General features: G+C 28.4%; 1 protein-coding gene across 1 annotated transcript in view; it reads right to left on the bottom strand.

Annotated features, from left to right (window-relative positions):
- Positions 1-19,567, bottom strand: part of LOC136978248 (bleomycin hydrolase) — a 35,384-nt gene that overhangs the window by 6,260 nt on the left and 9,557 nt on the right. The window contains exons 2-10 of the mRNA XM_067273931.1: positions 17,472-17,626; positions 16,193-16,345; positions 15,558-15,788; positions 12,877-12,969; positions 10,196-10,351; positions 8,461-8,619; positions 7,931-7,998; positions 660-780; positions 305-368 (exon numbers count right to left, since the gene is read on the bottom strand). Coding sequence (XP_067130032.1) covers positions 305-368; positions 660-780; positions 7,931-7,998; positions 8,461-8,619; positions 10,196-10,351; positions 12,877-12,969; positions 15,558-15,788; positions 16,193-16,345; positions 17,472-17,626 — 1,200 coding nt within the window. The remainder of the gene's footprint in view (positions 1-304; positions 369-659; positions 781-7,930; positions 7,999-8,460; positions 8,620-10,195; positions 10,352-12,876; positions 12,970-15,557; positions 15,789-16,192; positions 16,346-17,471; positions 17,627-19,567) is intronic.

The raw sequence follows: 19,567 nt of genomic DNA on the forward strand, positions 1-19,567 counted from the left end.
ATCCACAAAATCATGCTCCCCCAGACACACTAACATCCATACATAAAAAAAACCCCACCAAATTTTTTTTGCAGTGTCCTGAGCCAAAAATATGTAAAAATCTTTGGGGTCATTTTTTTGACCAATTGACATGCTATCCCTCTGTTACATATAACAGCCAGAAAAGTAATAGAGGAAACATTGATCTTATTATAATAAAATTTTTAAGGTTTCATTAAAGAGCATACTTAAAATATAAGTAGATATGAGATTTCTATTTGATAATTCTACACATTATTTTCTATAGAATCAATTTAAATTTTACCTTTTTCTCCTTTGTCATCACCCCATGAATTTTCAACTCTCCATTTAATAGGTTTCCCTTCACTCTGAAGTAATCATAAAAACAAAAATTATAAAATATGAAAATGTTATTCAGATCAATTGCATTATTTATTTATTCAAATATATTTTTCTTTGTGTGTTAGCTATTTATTTTTGATTAAAAAATTAGATTTAAATTAGGAAATGTAATCCTAAAATGTAATCCTATTGTAATCCTATAATTATACTCAATAGCAAATAAATGCAGGAATCAAATAGGTTTTCCTCCAAAATAATCAATACTTCCATAAGTTCTTTAATATTTTGTTTTTAATCATAATAATTAATTTACTCACATTTAAAGACATTCCTGTAATAACCATAGCATGAGTCATCTGGGATTCACCATAAAGTAATCTTTCAGCTTTATTTAATTTTTCATTGATATCAACTCCAAATACTAATTTAAAGTTATGCCTGGAAATAAATTAATGTTAGAAATATCTCTCAAATATTTTGTTATTAATACAATTATAATATTACACTAAATAATAATTATATAGGAAAACATTAATATATGTAAAAAGTCATTTTGCATATAATAGGTAGCATATATTCCAAAAAAATCACTGCATTATACAATTTTTCACAATGAAAACAACAAGGTTTACACAGAGAAATTTTGAGATAAAATACTCAAAATCTGCAGTCTTTTCAAAATGCTTTGTTTCAAATACCCCTTCAAACCTTAAAGCATTTCTTTTTGTTCCCTACTAGCATTCTTATAACAGATGCTCACCCGTAACTGAAAAACTGTATCAAATATCTATTTATCAAGTATAGTACACAAACTTGGAAGAACATTGCAATACATACTAGTGAAATGGAGTGAGAAAAAGACAAGGTATGTATGTTTCGTGTATTTTCCCATGGATATTTAGTTTGATTGGGTAGCATTTTCATATTCACCTGATGTTTCTTGATAGTGTAAAGCATAGTCATTTAGTGAGAATTTATATATAAGCTAGCAATATTTATTTGGATAATTTTATTTCTTTATCTACCAACCATGAACAAATTTATGCATTATAAACATGCATTGTGGCAGAAGAGCCTATCTCCAAAATTATAGTGAAACTATTACATTAGATGTCTGCATTTTCAATAGTTCTGCAAAATTTTCATTTCCAATCTCTAATTATATCAGTGCTATTTTCACACATCATATTTTATAAACAGGTATATACAACTGTTTTTTGCAAGGATATATTGTTTATTGCTCTTTATTTTAGATAAGCCAAATTATAATTTAGTACAATGAATCAATATTACCAAATAATTAGCCAATTTCAAATGAAAAATAAAAAGTCTTCAATACAAACTGACAACTAATATTTTAAACTTGAAATTCAAGCATTATGGAAAATTCAGCACACCACCTACTGATAGAAAAAAGAAAAGAAAAAAAAAATACAATTTTATGAAAAACAGTATTATATTTTATGTGAAGTCCCAAAGGCACCACCTACATACTATATATATATGCATGCTAGGTTTTACTAAAGATGGTTAGTAAATGTTCGTTTTGAAAATAAAACTATAAGTATTTTAATAATCATTTATTGCAATTATTATAAACAGTCAACTTACTAAGTCCTATTTATTAATAACTAGTGAAATGGTTTAAAGATATTTTTTTAACATAACAAAAATTAAATTATCTTATCAAAAATAATACAATAGCCTACGTTGGCTAAGCTAATCAGGGTTAATGTGAACCTAGGTATACAAAATGGCGGCGTTTCCGGTAACCTCGATGGCAAGTGTTTTTAGAAAAGAAATGTAGATGGCACTGATAGTAATGATGCCTTCGTATGCAAATATCCGTCAAAAAATTCTGTTCAGGAAACATGAGGAATAATGTGTATTTCGAATTTTGGTTATGATGTAGACGGATTATGCATGTTGTTAATTTTTTAAAAAGTGTCTGTGTTTTTCTAAAGTTTGTACAATTTACTCGAAGTCTAAAGTTATCGAGGAGGAAAGTTTGTCAATGGTAATTAACATGTTAAACGTGTCCTTAATGTGTTTAATGTGTGTTAAATGTCATAAAAGTGTATTAAAGGTGTGTTAACATTGTGTAAGTGAGGTAAAAATTTTGTAAAGGGTTTATATGTGGTTCAAATGTGCATTTAAAGTGTGTAAATGTGCTAAATGTGTTAAATGTGTGTTAAATTTGTCATAACCAAGGATATGTAATAGTGATTTCCAACCCAAAAGACAACGTGAACGACACATGGAAGGCTAGGTAGCCGTGGATCACAGGTGCCACCCTCTATGGAGACGCTGCCTATCGTAGATGAAAAGGCGAGAGATGTGAATCGTAAGACTGCAGTTCTTAAGAGGAGTAAAATTTATGTACAATACAGGCAAATTTTGTTTGAACCACTGATGTATAGAATCTCGTAATTCACTTCGTCCATGCATCGATTGAATTTATAGGTAGTATGACAACTTTTTTATTTTTCGTTTCTGATCCAAGAGTAGGAAAAGTAACCAAAAGCAGGGAAAAAAGTAAGTAGCAAATTTACGTTTTAAAAATGTTTTAGTTTTAAAAAAGTTTAAATATAGGCGCGTTTAGGTTATTGTTGATGGTCACCATTTTGTATACTTAGGCTCACCTAATCAGTAATCACAGTATTTTTTTCTAATCATTTGGTATTCATTGTCATTTAATAAAAGTAAAAAAAGGATTTTACTTGTTACAACATGAAGAGCTATCATGGTATTTAGAATTACAAAGTAATCCCGATGACTTGCAGGCGCACTTCTTCGTTAAACATTTTTTTAGGCAGTTGCATTTCTTGAAACCTTGTCCTCTGGTCAAAGACAATTTTGCGACAACTTCTCGAAGACTCACTTCTTTATCATTAACAACTTCTTCTATCTTGATAAAGTCTTCAGGACATGAGGTAAATTGATTTTGTGTATAAAGCTGCTTTAGTACTCCAATTTTGGTACCTAGTTGGTAAAACTTGTCCTTTACATCTACTACAACAGCAATAACGCTTTTCAGGTCAGTTTTAGGTTTGTCAATTTCAGGCACTTTCTTCTTACACTTTGGCCAATTTTCACATTTGGATATTTATCAGCTAGACGTGGCTTTCATTTTTTCAGCTTGTTTCTCCAAACTCAATTTTGCGTTGTTTCTTATAGTCACTACAGTGACTATAAGAGTTTAAAAATAACTAGTGAAACATATTTAAAAGAACTTCCTGCGACTCAGTCGTGTTTTCTGTCTCTGAATCGTTACATTAGAATCATCAATTATATGCTTCACCTTCATCTTTTCGGTAATAATCATTTAGTCTTCCTGTGTTTTATCGTTGATAGTGTTATTGTCTATATCCCCTTCTGACTCATGTGGGTGCCGGGAGGCGGCCAAAGTCTCGTTCCTCCTTTTTGGTCGGCTAACAGGTCCGTGAGACCTGCCCACGTCAAGATGGCGGTTCGGATGAGTTACGCGTTACGTGTTTTTATGCGAGTGGAGGAAGTGAATGGGTTCGACGGTAGAGCGGATGAGAATAGTCGAATAAAGGACTTTACAACGGATAATAACAACAACAATGATTTATTAAAGCTAACATGACAATTACAAAAACGGCGAGCGTCTGTCGCCTGAGTTCGGATTTGCGGAGGGAGAGTTCACAGGAAATGGGGTCATACCTCGTGATCCGGGTCGGTCCTTCCTCTAGGTCAAGGTATCGTCGGCAAGGTATGCCTTTCGTTCAGGCGGGTTCCGTCGGGACTCAGGACGCACACGCTCTGTCTAATCAACACTACGTAACCGACCTGGGGTCGATCGGACGGACTCTATGTAACCGACCCCTCTTTCTTCTCTCGTCGCCCTTTTATCGTCCTGGTCACGTGTCCAGTGTCACCAACCCGCAATTTTTGTCGGTTGTTCCTTCTGATTCATTTTTTTTTCCCTTTGACTCATATCCCTTTTCCTTCTACACGCGCGGAAAAGGATGTATCATTACCGGCTTAATTCCGGTGGGTTTGAACTTTCGAAGTTCCGGTGGGTTCGAACTTTCACACTCATTTTCACCAATGCTTTCTTCCTTGTCCTGTTCGATTGCATTTTCAACCTCATTATTTTGTTCCGTATTGTCATGCGAATGCAACAACTTCTCTAAATCTTCTTCAGATCTTATAACTCTAATCATATCACTAGGGATTGCTGAAGTTGCAAGGTGCATTTTCATTGGACAACCAAACATTGCTTCGTAGGAAGAACATTTGACACCCTCATGATATGCTCTATTTTTCATTGCCTGGACGAATCTTAAATCCTCTGACCACTTTGATAAATGATTGGTTTCCATCCACGTGCTCAATTTATTTTCTATGTCTTGATTAGTATGCTCTACTGATCCTTGACTTTACTATGTCTTACCTTTCCATGTACGATTTTTACATCTGGCAACATGGAACATAAACTCTCAATAACTTGTAAGAGAATTCTCGACCTTTATCAGAATGAAGGATGCTCAGCGCTCCAAAATTGGCGAAAATATTCAAAAGATGGTATGCAACTTCTATGGCGTGTTTAGTTTGAAGCGCACGAAGAATCACAAATTTGGTAAGATGGTCTTGGTAAACTAAAATGAATTTATAATTTCCATCTGGGGTAGTTTGTAGATCTATTAGATCAATCTGACAGCGTGAGTTCATTTCACTGTGAAGTATAGGTCTGACGACAATGCCCTTTTTCAAAGTCTTCTGTTTCTTTTGGCAAGGTTGACATAGCTTCAAATATGTCATAGTAGCCTCAACTGTTATGTTTTTATACTTGCGGTAACATTCCTTAAGCATCTGTGGCCAACAGCAACATGCATTTCTTTGAGAATGTTGAATAAGTCCTTGTAACAAATGTAATAAGCCTACCTTATTTCTCCATTCTCCTCCTTCATAGGCACAATTAGTTTTTCTTCACCATCTATAGTCAAAATGTCGTAACACTTTATATGCCTGTAATGAACAGCTAGTTTCTTTTTCATGTTCTTTGCAGCTTTTATTTCCTCCAAACACTTTGCATATTTGTCCATATTGAGATAAAAGTTATTATCTTTCTTGCTTGCCACAAGCTCGTCCATTATTTCATAAAATCTCCGTTTCACACTCATCTTGATTCATAAATAACTTTTAGACAGCGAAATCTCAAACAGAATTAGAATTAACGTGCGCGTTCTAAAGTGTCAAATGATGGAATGCGCGAGCAAAGGCACTGGCATGGTACAGATAGCAGGGACTATTTTTTTTAACATTTACCATGTCTCTGAGGTAAAACCTAAGATATACTGAGTGAATGTTGGTGAAAGTTTGAAATTAACGATGATTGCAGAACATTTCGGACTTTTACCGCAAAGAGTTGGTAAATCTTAGGTTTTACCATAATTCAAGCATTTACAGTAACATATACATATATTCTTCTATAATTTAATTTTTACATATTCCCTTAGTTTCCAAATAGCTATTTTCAGTTTTTTAAAAATGTTATAGATCATTAGTAAAAAACGACTTTCTTTTCCTTTCTATATTATTAAAATATCACTATCCACAAAAACATTAAAACTTTAAAACTTTTTTTGAACTTTAAATGAAGTTCAAAAAAATAAGCTGCAAAATAAAAATACAAAAATAAACATTATAAAGCACAAAGTAATTAACTATTATGAATATTTACTAAAACAATTTTTTCAGAATGTTTGTTTTCTGTTTTTATCAGTGTTCTGGAGTCAGAGTTGCAAGAGTTGAGCCAAGTGGATAAATCCACTGAACACTTGTAGTTAGTCATGGAAATGCTCCTGGAAAGTAAATGCTTATGATATCACATCGAAATGACAAGCTTATCTTTATCAAAGAGAAGCTCCCAAGAAAAAATTTAACTGTCATTTCAAGTGCCATAATTTTTACTTTTACAATATATTTTTAACATCTCAGGATGTTTTACTTTGGATATCAATTTTTTTTTACTAATTTGACTAATTAATTTTTTCACTGTCCTTCAATTGATTTCAAGTTATTTATGATTGTTTATTATAGCTTCAATAACATAATTTGGTCTTAAAACAGTCAATAGACAAAAAACAACAAAAAAGTGAAAGCAAGATTAGAATCTAACATCAACAAACTAAAAGAGAAAGAAAAAAGTGCATAATGTAATTAATAGGATTGTTGACAAGACTATGTCTTGTTTATAAAATCGTGCTGCCGTCCCAGGTTACCAGCTTAGAGGTATGAAGGAGTACATGTCAGGAGTTGCAATTTGGCACAGAGTATTTGATGCCCAAATCATGCATGCATTAAAAAAAATCCCAGACTTGTAGGTACTAAGGGGACCAAGAACCAAGTCAAAATAAAATCCAAAATAGCGAGACTCTTTCTACAAACAGGCAAGAGTGTGAGATTTGTGCATGTGTATATTGTTGGGAAGTTGGAAATACGAATGTTACAAAATCAAATTTTGACAAACGAATCTTTGAAAAACCCATTTACCTCTCTGGTCGCAATCTGCTGACCTCAACTGGTTGACCCGAAATTTCTCATTTCAGCATTGGAATGTTTTTGAAACTAGATGGCGCTAGTTATAATTTTATATTAAAACAAACTTCTGAAATATATTTTTTGTTTTTGTTTTTACATTTATTAATATATATATTTTGTTTGTGCAAAGTAAAAAAATAATTTGGGACAATACAATAGATAATTATTTTTTTGAAAAATGGAAAATTTTCAAATGGCATTGACAAAAATTCAACTCAGAGCAATACACAACAGAGAAATTTTGACATTGGATAGGTTAATTTCACCAAAAAATGCCTCACGGTCGTGGCCATGGCCAAAGTCAGTGAAGTTTGAACGATTGCATCGAGCCCTGAGTCTCTGAGACATAGTCTTGTCCCAAAAATTGGCCTTACCATTTTACTTGTTTCAGCTTATCATTTACCGGTTTAAGTTTAGTCATGACTTTTTTGAAAAACTTACTGTATCTGAAACTACTAATAAATAAATTTGATTTTTTTTTCACACGTCTATAATAAATATGTAAATTTTGGAAAATTTCTTAAATAAATGTTTGTAGAATGACCTTGAGTGACCTCCATTTGTTGGAGACGTTCACAAACTGGTCTGTAAACAGTGTTAAGTATGAAAGAGTTAATCCATTTTTGGTTTAAAACATTTTTCAAGAACAAATTAAAGTTGTTAAGTTAAAAATATAAATATTGCTACCCTAATCATATTGAATATTGTCTTATTTACTTTTGTACTTGTAACTATAGTATATCATATGATATAATAATGATGTCTTCTTTTGAAAATGATATTTAAATTCTTAGAATTTTTATAAAACCTTTTCTTCTTTTCCAAATAATTGAAAATATTAAATCTTAACTAATTCTGTTGAAATATTTAACTTGCAGCTTCTAATGGGACTTATTTCTGTAACTTTGAATTACAAAATTAAAATATATATTAAAATATACTATACTATACTATAAAATTCAGATTGAAATAGGGAATATGAATATAACAAATATAATTTATGTAAAAAGATACTTACGTTACCATATCTTCTAATCCTACCTTCAAAGCTAATCTTTGAGAAACTTCAGATCCAAACCAAACAGCCTAATTAAAAATAAGTTTTAATATGTATTTATAATTTAGAAGACAACAGACTTGCTTATTATTTACTGCTATATATTTATTGATAATCGTATTTGTGTACACTGTATAATATAAATAAAAAACTAACATAAAACCAGCTTCACTACAAAAAACTAAAAACATCAAATCTGCTCTTTTAGAATATAGTGAATAAAAAATCTTTGAAAAAGAACACCTATAAACAAAAACATTTAAAACAAATATTTCCATTTTAAATTAATTAGTTTTTCATCATTTTTAAATTAATTTAATTAAATAAAAAATTACAAAATTTAAAAATAACAAAAAAAATATTCAACAAAGCATATTTACTGAACTACCTTCATATATTCTAGTTATTTATGCTATCAAATGCTAAAATAAATATTGCATGCCATTTTATCTGTAGTTAAAGATTTAAACATTTAATAAATATAAGCATACCTCTTTATTTTGAATTGATTCTGTTGCTAATTCTATTAATGTTTCAATTGGCTGATTATTATACATAGTTAAGCGTCCTCCTACCATGTTTCCTAAGCAATCAACTGTGTAAGATTTTCCGTAAGAATTTACTGGTCTAGGATCATTCACAATACAGACCTGTAAAATAATTACATATATAAATTAAACAAGAAATGTTCAAAATTATGAACTAATTATTTTCCAAGACATAGAATAGATATAAATAGAATCATCACTAAATATACTGTACAAATATTTAAATAGTTTTGAAGATAGCATCAGTTAACAATATTTATGATATAATTTCAGCTCTTCTTAAAAAACTGCTTTTTTTTTCAATGAGAAAAACTAGCTTTTTTGCACAACAATAATTTTATAATTCTATTAACACAAACAAAAAATAAAAATAAAAAATAAAAATAAAAATTTATATATATATATATATATATATATAAACAGAGATAATACTTATGAATGTCTGGTTGAGAAGTTAACACTTGTGTTATTAAATAATCTTCAATGGATTCACATCAATATATAAATTACATTAATTTATATGTTGATGTGAATCCATTGAAGATTATAAGCTTACACACTTCATACAATAATTAATTAAAATGCATAAAACAAAATGGCTTATTAATAAAAATATAACAAATCTGAATGCTTACACCTAAAAATCAATAATAAATTGTTTATTATGAAATTATAATAAATGTTCTGTTTTTTCCTATCATCTCTAGCTTGTAATCTTCCAAAGGAAGAATTTTAGTTGTCTGAAACACCATCAATGTCATCAAAATAGAAATACATCTAATGTCTAAAAATATATCATTTATAAATGAATAAAGCTACTTAAAATTATATTTAGGTCTAAAACAAACAAGAATATGTTGTTAATTGAGAAAGAACTGTAGAGTACATAGAAAGAAATAGTTTTCATTAATATTTAATAGAAAGAAGAATCTAAATGGACTGATAATTATGATTTTCATTGGCATTTAAGGATTTAAGGAACCACAACCAAGCTTCATTTCTAGCAAACATCAAAATGTGGTATAAATGCTAATAAAGAGTAAAATCATCAATAAATCTGACCTTACTGGAGACACATGAACTCCCCTTTATCTCCCCACCCCATTGACCTTTAACCACCGAAATTTAATAGCATCAATCCTCAATACACAAGCCTCCCTGTAAAATTTCAGAAATTTTCAACAAAAAGCACAGGAGTTATTAAGCTTCAAACAGGATGAACAAAATCATACCACCACACACAAAAACATCCATACATACAGAGAAAAATCCACAATTTTTTTGCACTTCTCAATGTTTCAAGGTCCAAAGTCCAAAAATGTAAAAATCTTGGGAGGGTCATTTTTTGACCAATTACCATACTTTCCCTTCTTTACCTATAACATAGCCAGGAAAATAAAAATTCAAGAAAATTCCAAAACAAATTTTCCATAAACTCACAAATCACATTTTTAAAAAGGAAGAAAATACAAATTTATTGAACTTTTACACTAACTACAATTTATACTGATATTTTGAAAACATGGTTTTGACCATTACTTTCTAAAATATATATATAAAATATAAAGTTTAAACTTTGAAGCTATCTAGTAATAAATATATATATTTTTAAATGTTAAAATGACTGATTTTTTTAAACACAAAAGATTTTACTTTATAAAATATCAGAAAAGATTACCTTATCTTCAATATTAAAGTAAGGTTTAACATAATCCTCATAAAACTTCACAGGAGTTAATGGTCCAATTGAAAAATATGATTTATTTTTGTTATAATATTCCCAAGTGAAAGTTTGTGGGGGTATACCTAAACAGATGGCAGTGATACGATATACCTACAAATAAAAAAAAAAGATTTATTAGTAAACATAAATATTGATGATAATGAATAAATTACAAAAAAATTAATTAAAGTATGAAAAATTTAAATAAAACAATAGTTTATTAATTTGTATATGCAAAAGATATATATACTGTAAAATATACAAAATAACAATATCTTATAATAAAGTTCCATTTCCTCATGCTAAAATCATAAAGTACTTTCCAAATAAATTTCTTATAATTTCATTATTCAAGTATCAAAAGAACAACATTGCAAAATTTGGAATAAATGAAATTAAGGATTAATGTTTGAGTATTATTCATTGTTTATAAAGTAATCAACCTAATTGATTAACTTAATAAAGCATCTAACTAACTCTACAACTAATTGTATTATTGAAAAAGTTTATTTCTAAAATTTATTTTTAAATATATATAAATAAAATTCCTTTAATATATATATATATATATAATTATATTAAAGGATAATATAATTATAATAATTAATATATAATTATATATATATATTAAAGGAATTTTTGTAATATATAATTCCTTTCTTGCACAAATGCATATCTGTGTTTGTACATATATTCTTTACGTAATGTTATATTTTTATATAAATAAAAATTTTAAATAAGCTAGATTTTTCTAGGGAAAGACATAAATCCATAAAATGTTATTTACATGAAACTCGAATCTGTTCAATTCTGCAAAACGTCCCCATAAATATAATAAAATCAATTAATTTCAAATAAAATTGCCTATACCATATATATTCAAAATTAATCTGGCCAAGAGATGAATTTTATTATAATTGGATCACTTATTTTGAAAGTGGTGTAAGTCCATTTTTTCTTCTTTCGAGATATTTAAACATTTGCCTTTTAATTGATTCAAAAATATAAATAAAGTGTACTAAGTTTGACAATGTTTCTATGACTTTACAAATATGTAAGTTGATTGCATAAACACTTCTATGTGAATTTAACTAAACTAATATATTCTTTCTGAGCCACAAATGGACTTACACCACTTTCATAATTATTGAACTGTAAAATTCATTAAATTTCTATTATGTAAAACTCAATTTCACTTGAAACACATTATGTTTTATTCTGATTGTGTTTATATATAATAACAAGAAATAAAATAGTGTTGTTTATTCTGAATATTAAAAACATTTACTTATCGTTAAACTATTTTATAAGTTTATCATTATTATGAGCTTACCATTAGACACTGCTTTTCATTTAGGTTCATTACATGGATTTTTTTCCATTCCATCAAATTGTACTGTACATTTGTTGGTAAAATTCATAGTTTTATTCCTCTGTTGAAAAGGGCTGTCCATAAATGATGTCATACTGGAAGAGACTTGTCTTAAGAGAGGGTTAACCCCATCCTTTAAGACAAGTCGGACAAGGGGGATTGAGCATTAGTGGAGCATTTATTTGATTAAATTTTATACAGTTTATGCATTTTATTATATTTATTTCAAAGTTTCTTGTACGTTTCATTTCCACTTATGGTATCTATCACTCATAAAATGATGAAGGTTTTAATGGGGGTTCCATTATGTTGGACATCAAACAGGGAAAGGGTTACAAAAACTTGGACAAACTGGGACAAGAGGGGGGAGTAAAATTTCAAGGAAAATACAGATGTAATTTATGGACAGCCCAAGTGCTTAATTAAACTACAGAAAATGGACTTACACCACTTCCATAATCAATGACTATGCAATGTCATTTACCAATGAATTTTTAATTGATCAAAGCATATGGTTATTTTAAAATGCTAAGTGTGAATTGTTTATAAATAAAAAGTTTACATTAAATTGTATGTATATTATGTGATTTCTCAATTTTTTTCCAAAACTGGACTTACACCACTTTCAAAATAAATGGTCCATATATTAACAATAAAATTTTTTAAACATTCAAAACTTTTATAAATTATAATCATGCAATATTAGTGATTTTCACTTGGGCTATAATGCATATAATGCATACAGATGTGTAACTTGGATTAAAACAGGTAGTTAAGATGCCACACTGTATTAAATTTAATAATTAAAAATAGATTTAGAAATAAAAGATTGATTTGGAATAGAACTCAAACCAATAACTTCTTACTGTGTAGATGCATTGCCAATTACACTACCTGGATCCTGTCTAACCTTTAATTCCAGACTAATTAATTTAGAAGTTATAACAATAGAGGTCATTCACCAATCTTTTCTTCAAGAACATTCTAAATTATTTTTAATTATTAAATTTAATACAAGATTTCATATAACGACTTATTAAATTACTAAATTTAATACAATGACTGAACCACTTACCTTTAGTCCAAATTATGTAATCCTTATAATTAATTGGCTATATTATAGCCCAAATAAAAATCTGGTTGATCATAATATTACTACTATATGTTGGGCTAGGTTTTATATGTAATTTACAAATTATATTAAAATAACTGATTAAAACATTTCTGATTCTGGCAATAGAATAAAAACAGTAAAATATCTTACTTCATCCATTTGTTGGCTAATTGTTTTATGAATTTCTTCTTCAGATGCTTGATTATCAACTAATACTCTTAAATCTCTGGCATATTCTCTAAGCTAAAAAGTAAAAATAATAAAATATGGTATTTATATATAAATATGAATTAAAACTATCATATTGAATAATTCAATAATTAATGTAATTTTTTAAAAAAGATTTTGAAGAACAAAACTGATTAATTTAATTTAATGTAAAATGTATTTACTACTCATTCCATTACTATCACTGAAGTCGATTTTTCAGTTCTATTCTGATAGAAGCTTTCTATTTTTGACCTTATGAAAGCCTCAATATAATTTCTAACTTCTTGCAAATTCATGTATTTTTTCCCAGTGGAAAAAAAAAAAAAAAAAAATCATCACTACGATCAGGCCAGGTGAGTAGAGATGGTACTGCTAAATTTCCCATCCAAAGCTATTAATTTTTTGGACTTGACTGCTACAGTGTATGGACAAGTATTATTATGCTTTTTCTACTGACTAGAGCCGGCTTTTTTCAGACTAACTCTGTTGTCCTAAGACAATCCATTCATTGACTGTAAACAAATGCTGGTATAATTTCATTTTCATTTACCAGCTCATAACGAATTACTCCAAAAATATACAGTCAACAGCTTCATCAGATTTAATACCATTATCTTTTCTGAGTAATATTTGCATACATAACTCACTTTTTATCTTGTTACTATTTGATCCAAAAGTGGTTGGCAGTTTGTCTATTTAACAAAACAAAAAAGTTAATATTCACCGTTACTTGTGTGCATTAATTAACTGATGGGCTATCCACTCTCTTCATAAATGACCCTACCCAGTGTTTTTAAGTACTCAAAACTGTGTGAAATGGGTTCTATTTAAATCTGTTTATCAATAATCCAATTTCCTGACACATTAGTTGTAGGTTCAATTTATGGTTGCCACATATTGAGATGCTCAATAAATGACAAAGCAGCAACAACAAAATTAAATATGTTAATAATAAAATTATGACCGATTTATTTTGGATAAATTTAGGTGACAATTAATAATAATTGAATATAATTCAATACAGGTATACCTTGAGTTACGTCGTTCTCGATTACACGTCATTTGTCAGAAAAGTATATGGAAAAATAAAAATCATTTTATTTGACTTTACATCCATCCGCCACAAATATTGAAGTCGTAATATCATTAGAAAAGCGTTAAATCACATAAAATCATATTAAAATATGTACATTTATAGTAAATGTTAATATAATCATCATAAATCCTAGAGAATGAAACACGAAAACATCTGTGTTTCTGTGTTGTTGTCTTATTTAGCGGTCTTTAAGTGCTCATTATTGGCATTTTCCACTGTAGTTTTGACTTACGTCGTAACTAGACAAGTAAATTTGACTTACGTTGCTTCTTCTGAAACAAATTACAGAGTTAAGGCGAGATATACCTGTATATACAGATATATACTGTTCATTCATTGTTTAAATTTATATATATATATTTTTTTATCATTCTTTGTACATTTTAACAGTTCTACATCATTCTGTACCTTTTCAAAAATTGTATGCAACTGCTTTTACAATTAATGTTTATTAACAATTCTGCTTTAGTAAGTTCAACAAAATCCAATAATAACTGTAGCACTTCCTGCTGTGAACAAAAATGGAAGTAAAATGAAACCTTTCATTGTTGGATGAAAATGTTGTCAATGAAGATTTTTGTGTTCTCAAACTCCCATATGTGCATTCAAAAACTAACTTAATGTTCTTTTTTTTTTTAAATTTTTAAGATAACTTAATTTTTGAACATAAAGTTTTGCTTTATTTACAAATGTTAAGTAGAAAAATTAAACTTTTAATGTAGTATGTAGGAATCTATTGTAATTGTAGGACTGTCCTACCAAAAGTAGGGTGTGTGGCAACCCTAGTTAAATTCAATTAATGTTTTAATTCTGTCTCAGCCAGTAATATAAAGATGGTCCAGTTGTGGTTCATCAACAAGATTAAAAATTATTATTATTTGCATATTGTTTCAGATGATAATAGATTTACACTGAACTGAAGAACCACTGTAATTAATATGTATGATATAAACATGTCAGAATTTGTCTGATATAATACAAAAAATACCACATTACTTAGTGAATAACTGAATACGTCAAATTTAAATTTAATCATGCACAAATATTAAACAAAAAATATTAAGTATTGATTTCATAACTTCTTTTCAATTACTGTATATATGCTTATATGTATACTAATGATGTGTTATTAAAATAACCATTCAAATTAATTTATGCATATTTTAAAAAATTAGTAAATAAGTATTTTTTTCATATCTATGATTGAGTTTTTCATCATGAAAATATTACAATAAATAAATAAAAAATAAATTGTTTTACCAATTTATATAATATCATAATGACATTGACATAAAAATATATTTAAAAAGTACAAGATAAATAAGGTAATTTAGTTAGAGAAAGAAAAGGCTACTACTATTACTACTACATCAAATTTTAGAATAAAAACAACTGAAAAATATAATATACTATTAGATGACATATGTAAATAACATAGGACATTTAAGCTCTATAAAAATGAAAAATGATTTTATCATCAATATTTTTCAAATTATAACCATAACACACATTATGAAATACTTACTTTGCTTTTAAGAAGTCGATTCAACTTTCCAGAATTCTCACAGCTGTAAGATTCAGGAAAGCATTTCTTTGGAATAAGGCCATAACGTAAAATTAAATTCACAAGCATATCCCATTGTCCTCCATCACAAGAAGGATCACTGAGCAAAAATGACACTAAACGGCCATCCACTGGTTCACCTCTTCTAGCAGTTTCCACAATAGCATTAAGAAAATAATTAGATCTTTCAATCTGAAATATAAAAACGACACTTACAAAATACCTAAATGTCATGTTTATAGAACTGAAAGAAATTGCTATATTTTATCTTCTATAAAAATAAGGTGTTTATATATAAATAGCATGTTTTTGCACTTTAAATAAACTATTTTAAAAGAACTGTTTAATGACATTACATTATGAAATTATCTTATTATATATCCATTTAGGTTTGTCTTGTAAATTATAAAAAAATAAATAATAAATGCTTATTATTAGTTTAAAAAGTAAAAAACTTTGAATGTTTATAATAGAAATTCCAAACTAAATGAACAGAGATAACATTATATGTAATAAATAAAATTTTTCAGCTGAATATTTAATTTATAAAATTGAATTAATCATGGGTAAATTATACAAATAAAATTAAATCTTACTTTGTCCCAAAAGAAAAGATGTGCCTGACTAAATTCAAATTCTTCTAATTCGTAATGTTTCATAAAAGGAATTCTTATCACATTTAAGCAAGCAAATATCCAACAACGACCAGAACTCTTTTGATTAGTCACAGGCTTTGCATCAATATCAACCTAAAATAATACAAATGATAAGTTAATCAAAAGCACAATTATAAATATAAAAATGAACTTTTAAAAATGTTTAAACTTATGTATCAGTGGAAATACTTTTATTCTTTAAGTATTCTGTCAAAAATAATTCACTTTTTTTTTCTAAATTAATTTAAGTGAATTTTGCCATTGCCCTGGCAAAAGGCCATTGTCACAAAGTTAATTTTCATGCAAAAAAGTGAACAAAAATTTTACCAGAATTTGTTAAATCAAATTGTAAATTATCTTCATAACCCCAAGAAATAATGCTATTTCCAATAATGGTTGCTTTTTTTACACTTTTCAATTTAGACAATAAAATGTGGTACTGCAATAAGTGTTCCATTTTGAGTAGAATAAATTTTCTTCTCCTAGTAAGCAAAAACAGGTTCAGCCTCAAACTGTAGAGAAATTCAGACATCTAATTTTAGCAGATCATTCTATTGTACTCAGAAAATAGAGGTTAAAGTTTAAGATTGTCCCACAGCTTTAAATAAGTATGGTCTCATGCAAACACATACTAGTTTGCATATCAGGGACTGCATACAGTGATGCCAGGTTTGGCTTCTTTTTTACTCTTTTGATGCCAAAAATATTTTCTATTTTTTCAAACAATCTTAAAAAAAAAAAAAATATATATATATATATTTTAGCTGTGTTTTGTTTGACCACTGATAGACTGATGCACAATTCAACAGAAAACACCATCTCCTACTCATTTTGTTTAATCTGAAAATCATTTAAAACATTAATATGGTTTTATAAGTAGATTGATTTTTAATTTTATTTAATAAATTAATTCAAAATATTATAATTTAGAAATTTTGATTGCCTATTACATCTTAACTCAATTATACAAACTTAACCCTGACTTTGAAAATCATTATTACAAATTTTTGATAATGTAAACGAACTGCAATTCCCCTAGCAATTCTTATTAACATGAATTGACTACATGAAAAAAGAAATACTTGGTTTATGATTTCTTTTATTTCCTATACAGTGGCAATGAATATGTTAACGATAAATATATATTTAACATTAAATATAAAAAAACCATTTTTTTTAATTTATTTAAAAAAAAATTTATTCAGTATAACTGGCTTACCTTATGGCTGAAAACATGACTGACTTGTTGGAGATTGAGACGGTTCAAGCAAAGTTCAAATGGATCATGTTTTGTGCATGCATTAAGAGCAAGTAAATTTTTTGGATCACTTTCGAATGACTTTTGAAATTGATTTAACCTCTCTGGAGTTAAAGCTGGAAAGTAAAATAAAAGTAGTTATTAGATAATGATATTTTATATAAAACAACATTTAAATAATTTTAATGAGACAGCTAAAGACAATATAAAATATTCACAATCTGGAGGAGACAATAAGTCTTCACTTTTTGTTCTTCTTTCATGACTTCAAGAACAAAACAATCTTTACAGGCAGAGTCGATCTTTTATTTGAGACGTTGCCTGCCTTGTTATGTAAAAACAATTCCCAGGTGGTGGCACAATCACAAGAAAAATATTTTAATTAATACAAAAAATTTTTAATTTAAAAAGTTTAGCTTGTAAAAGGACAGGAAGTGAAGACTTATTGTTTCTTCCAAATTGTGAAGATTTAAATAAGTTGAATATATTTCGTTTAGATATCAAAGTATGTTAAACTTCAGATGCTGGTCACATCAAAATTACACTAATTCTAAAATTAATATACATTTTAAGACTATATAATAAAGAGTCTTTCAATGTCCTTTCTCACACCTCAGGAAAATAACAGTCTTACAGTAGAGTTGACCTTTTATTAGAGGCTGCTCATCTCCTCATTATGCAAAATGTTACAGGACTTCCTTCTGGTGACAGCACAAATAAAAAATATAATTTGATAAAATTCCTGACAATACACTAATTCTAATTAATACTTCATCTTTGAAGTGAGAAGTTATTTACAACTTAAAATAATTTTTTTAGGATATGCTTTTGTCTTCATCTGACATTTTATAGTTTAGCAAACATATCTACACACTTGATGTAACAGTAATACAGGATTCTCAAATTTGGCCAACAGCTCAATTCTGTATAATTCTCCAGAAAACTGATTTTGTAAATTTTCATTCACCATTATTGAAATATCTACCACTTTGGACAGTTTTCAATGAAGTTCATCATGCCTTAAATAATAAAATCTTAAATTCAATGGAATACGAATACTATTATTAGCAATCTTTATTATAATTTTCATACAGATGTAACCATGAATCAATTTCTGAATCTACATAAACATTACAGCCACGGAAAAATGTTTTCTAAGTACTCCTTATCAAAAATAACTTAAATAAATGAATTATTTTTAAATTTTATTTATTATATTTTGTTTTGCTAATATTTGCAGATGAATCACATTGTGAGATCCTTAAGCCCCCCTTTTTATTTCTTTATGGGTTAAGTAAAAATTTACTTTATATAAAAATAATATTAATTTAATTTTAATCCAAGTAACTATGCAGTTGTTAAGAGGAAGTATTGACAGAAATTGATGTAAAAACAGATAGAACCTTTCCTCATCATTTCACCCCCCTTTAACGGTAAACTGTTAAATTTAGAGAATGATGTTACATATAGACAGAATTTAAACCACTGTATATATTAGTGATAAACTAACTTGAATGTATGTTAAATCATTTAGAATAAGGCTGAATTACTTTAAATTTCCTAGATTTAAGAAAGGGATTGTTCAATCTCCCCTTTTTGTTAAAAAAGAAGTTGATTTCCTTTCTGTAGACACTTTATCACAGCCTGAATCATGACGCACAAACAGTTTTACCCTTTGTTTTACCCCCGCTATGATGTAAGATTGAAATGTTTTGATTGGGTAAAGCAGAAGAATATTATTGAAATTTGCACCCAAATCGAGGAGTCCGCCTTGAGTCTTTGTTGCAAAGGTTCAGCGAGAAGGAGTCTCCCATAGAATATAGTCGAGTCCAACCACAGTCTCCAAAGTAGAACAAAGGGTTGGTCCTCCAATAGATATAGGAGTCCGCTTAGAAGCTTCATCCCACGAAGATGCGAACTAGGGTTCTCCAATGAATAATTAAAAGTTCACCGAGAGACTCCACAATAAAATATGAAATAAATCCCTATCTAAATAAGTGCCTGACGTGAAGTAGAAGATAAAAATTTATAATTGTGCCCTACAAGAAGACTATAGA

Source organism: Centruroides vittatus, unplaced genomic scaffold (assembly GCF_030686945.1).
Source record: "Centruroides vittatus isolate TY-2023 unplaced genomic scaffold, ASM3068694v2 contig_5, whole genome shotgun sequence".
Lineage (NCBI taxonomy): Eukaryota > Metazoa > Arthropoda > Arachnida > Scorpiones > Buthidae > Centruroides > Centruroides vittatus.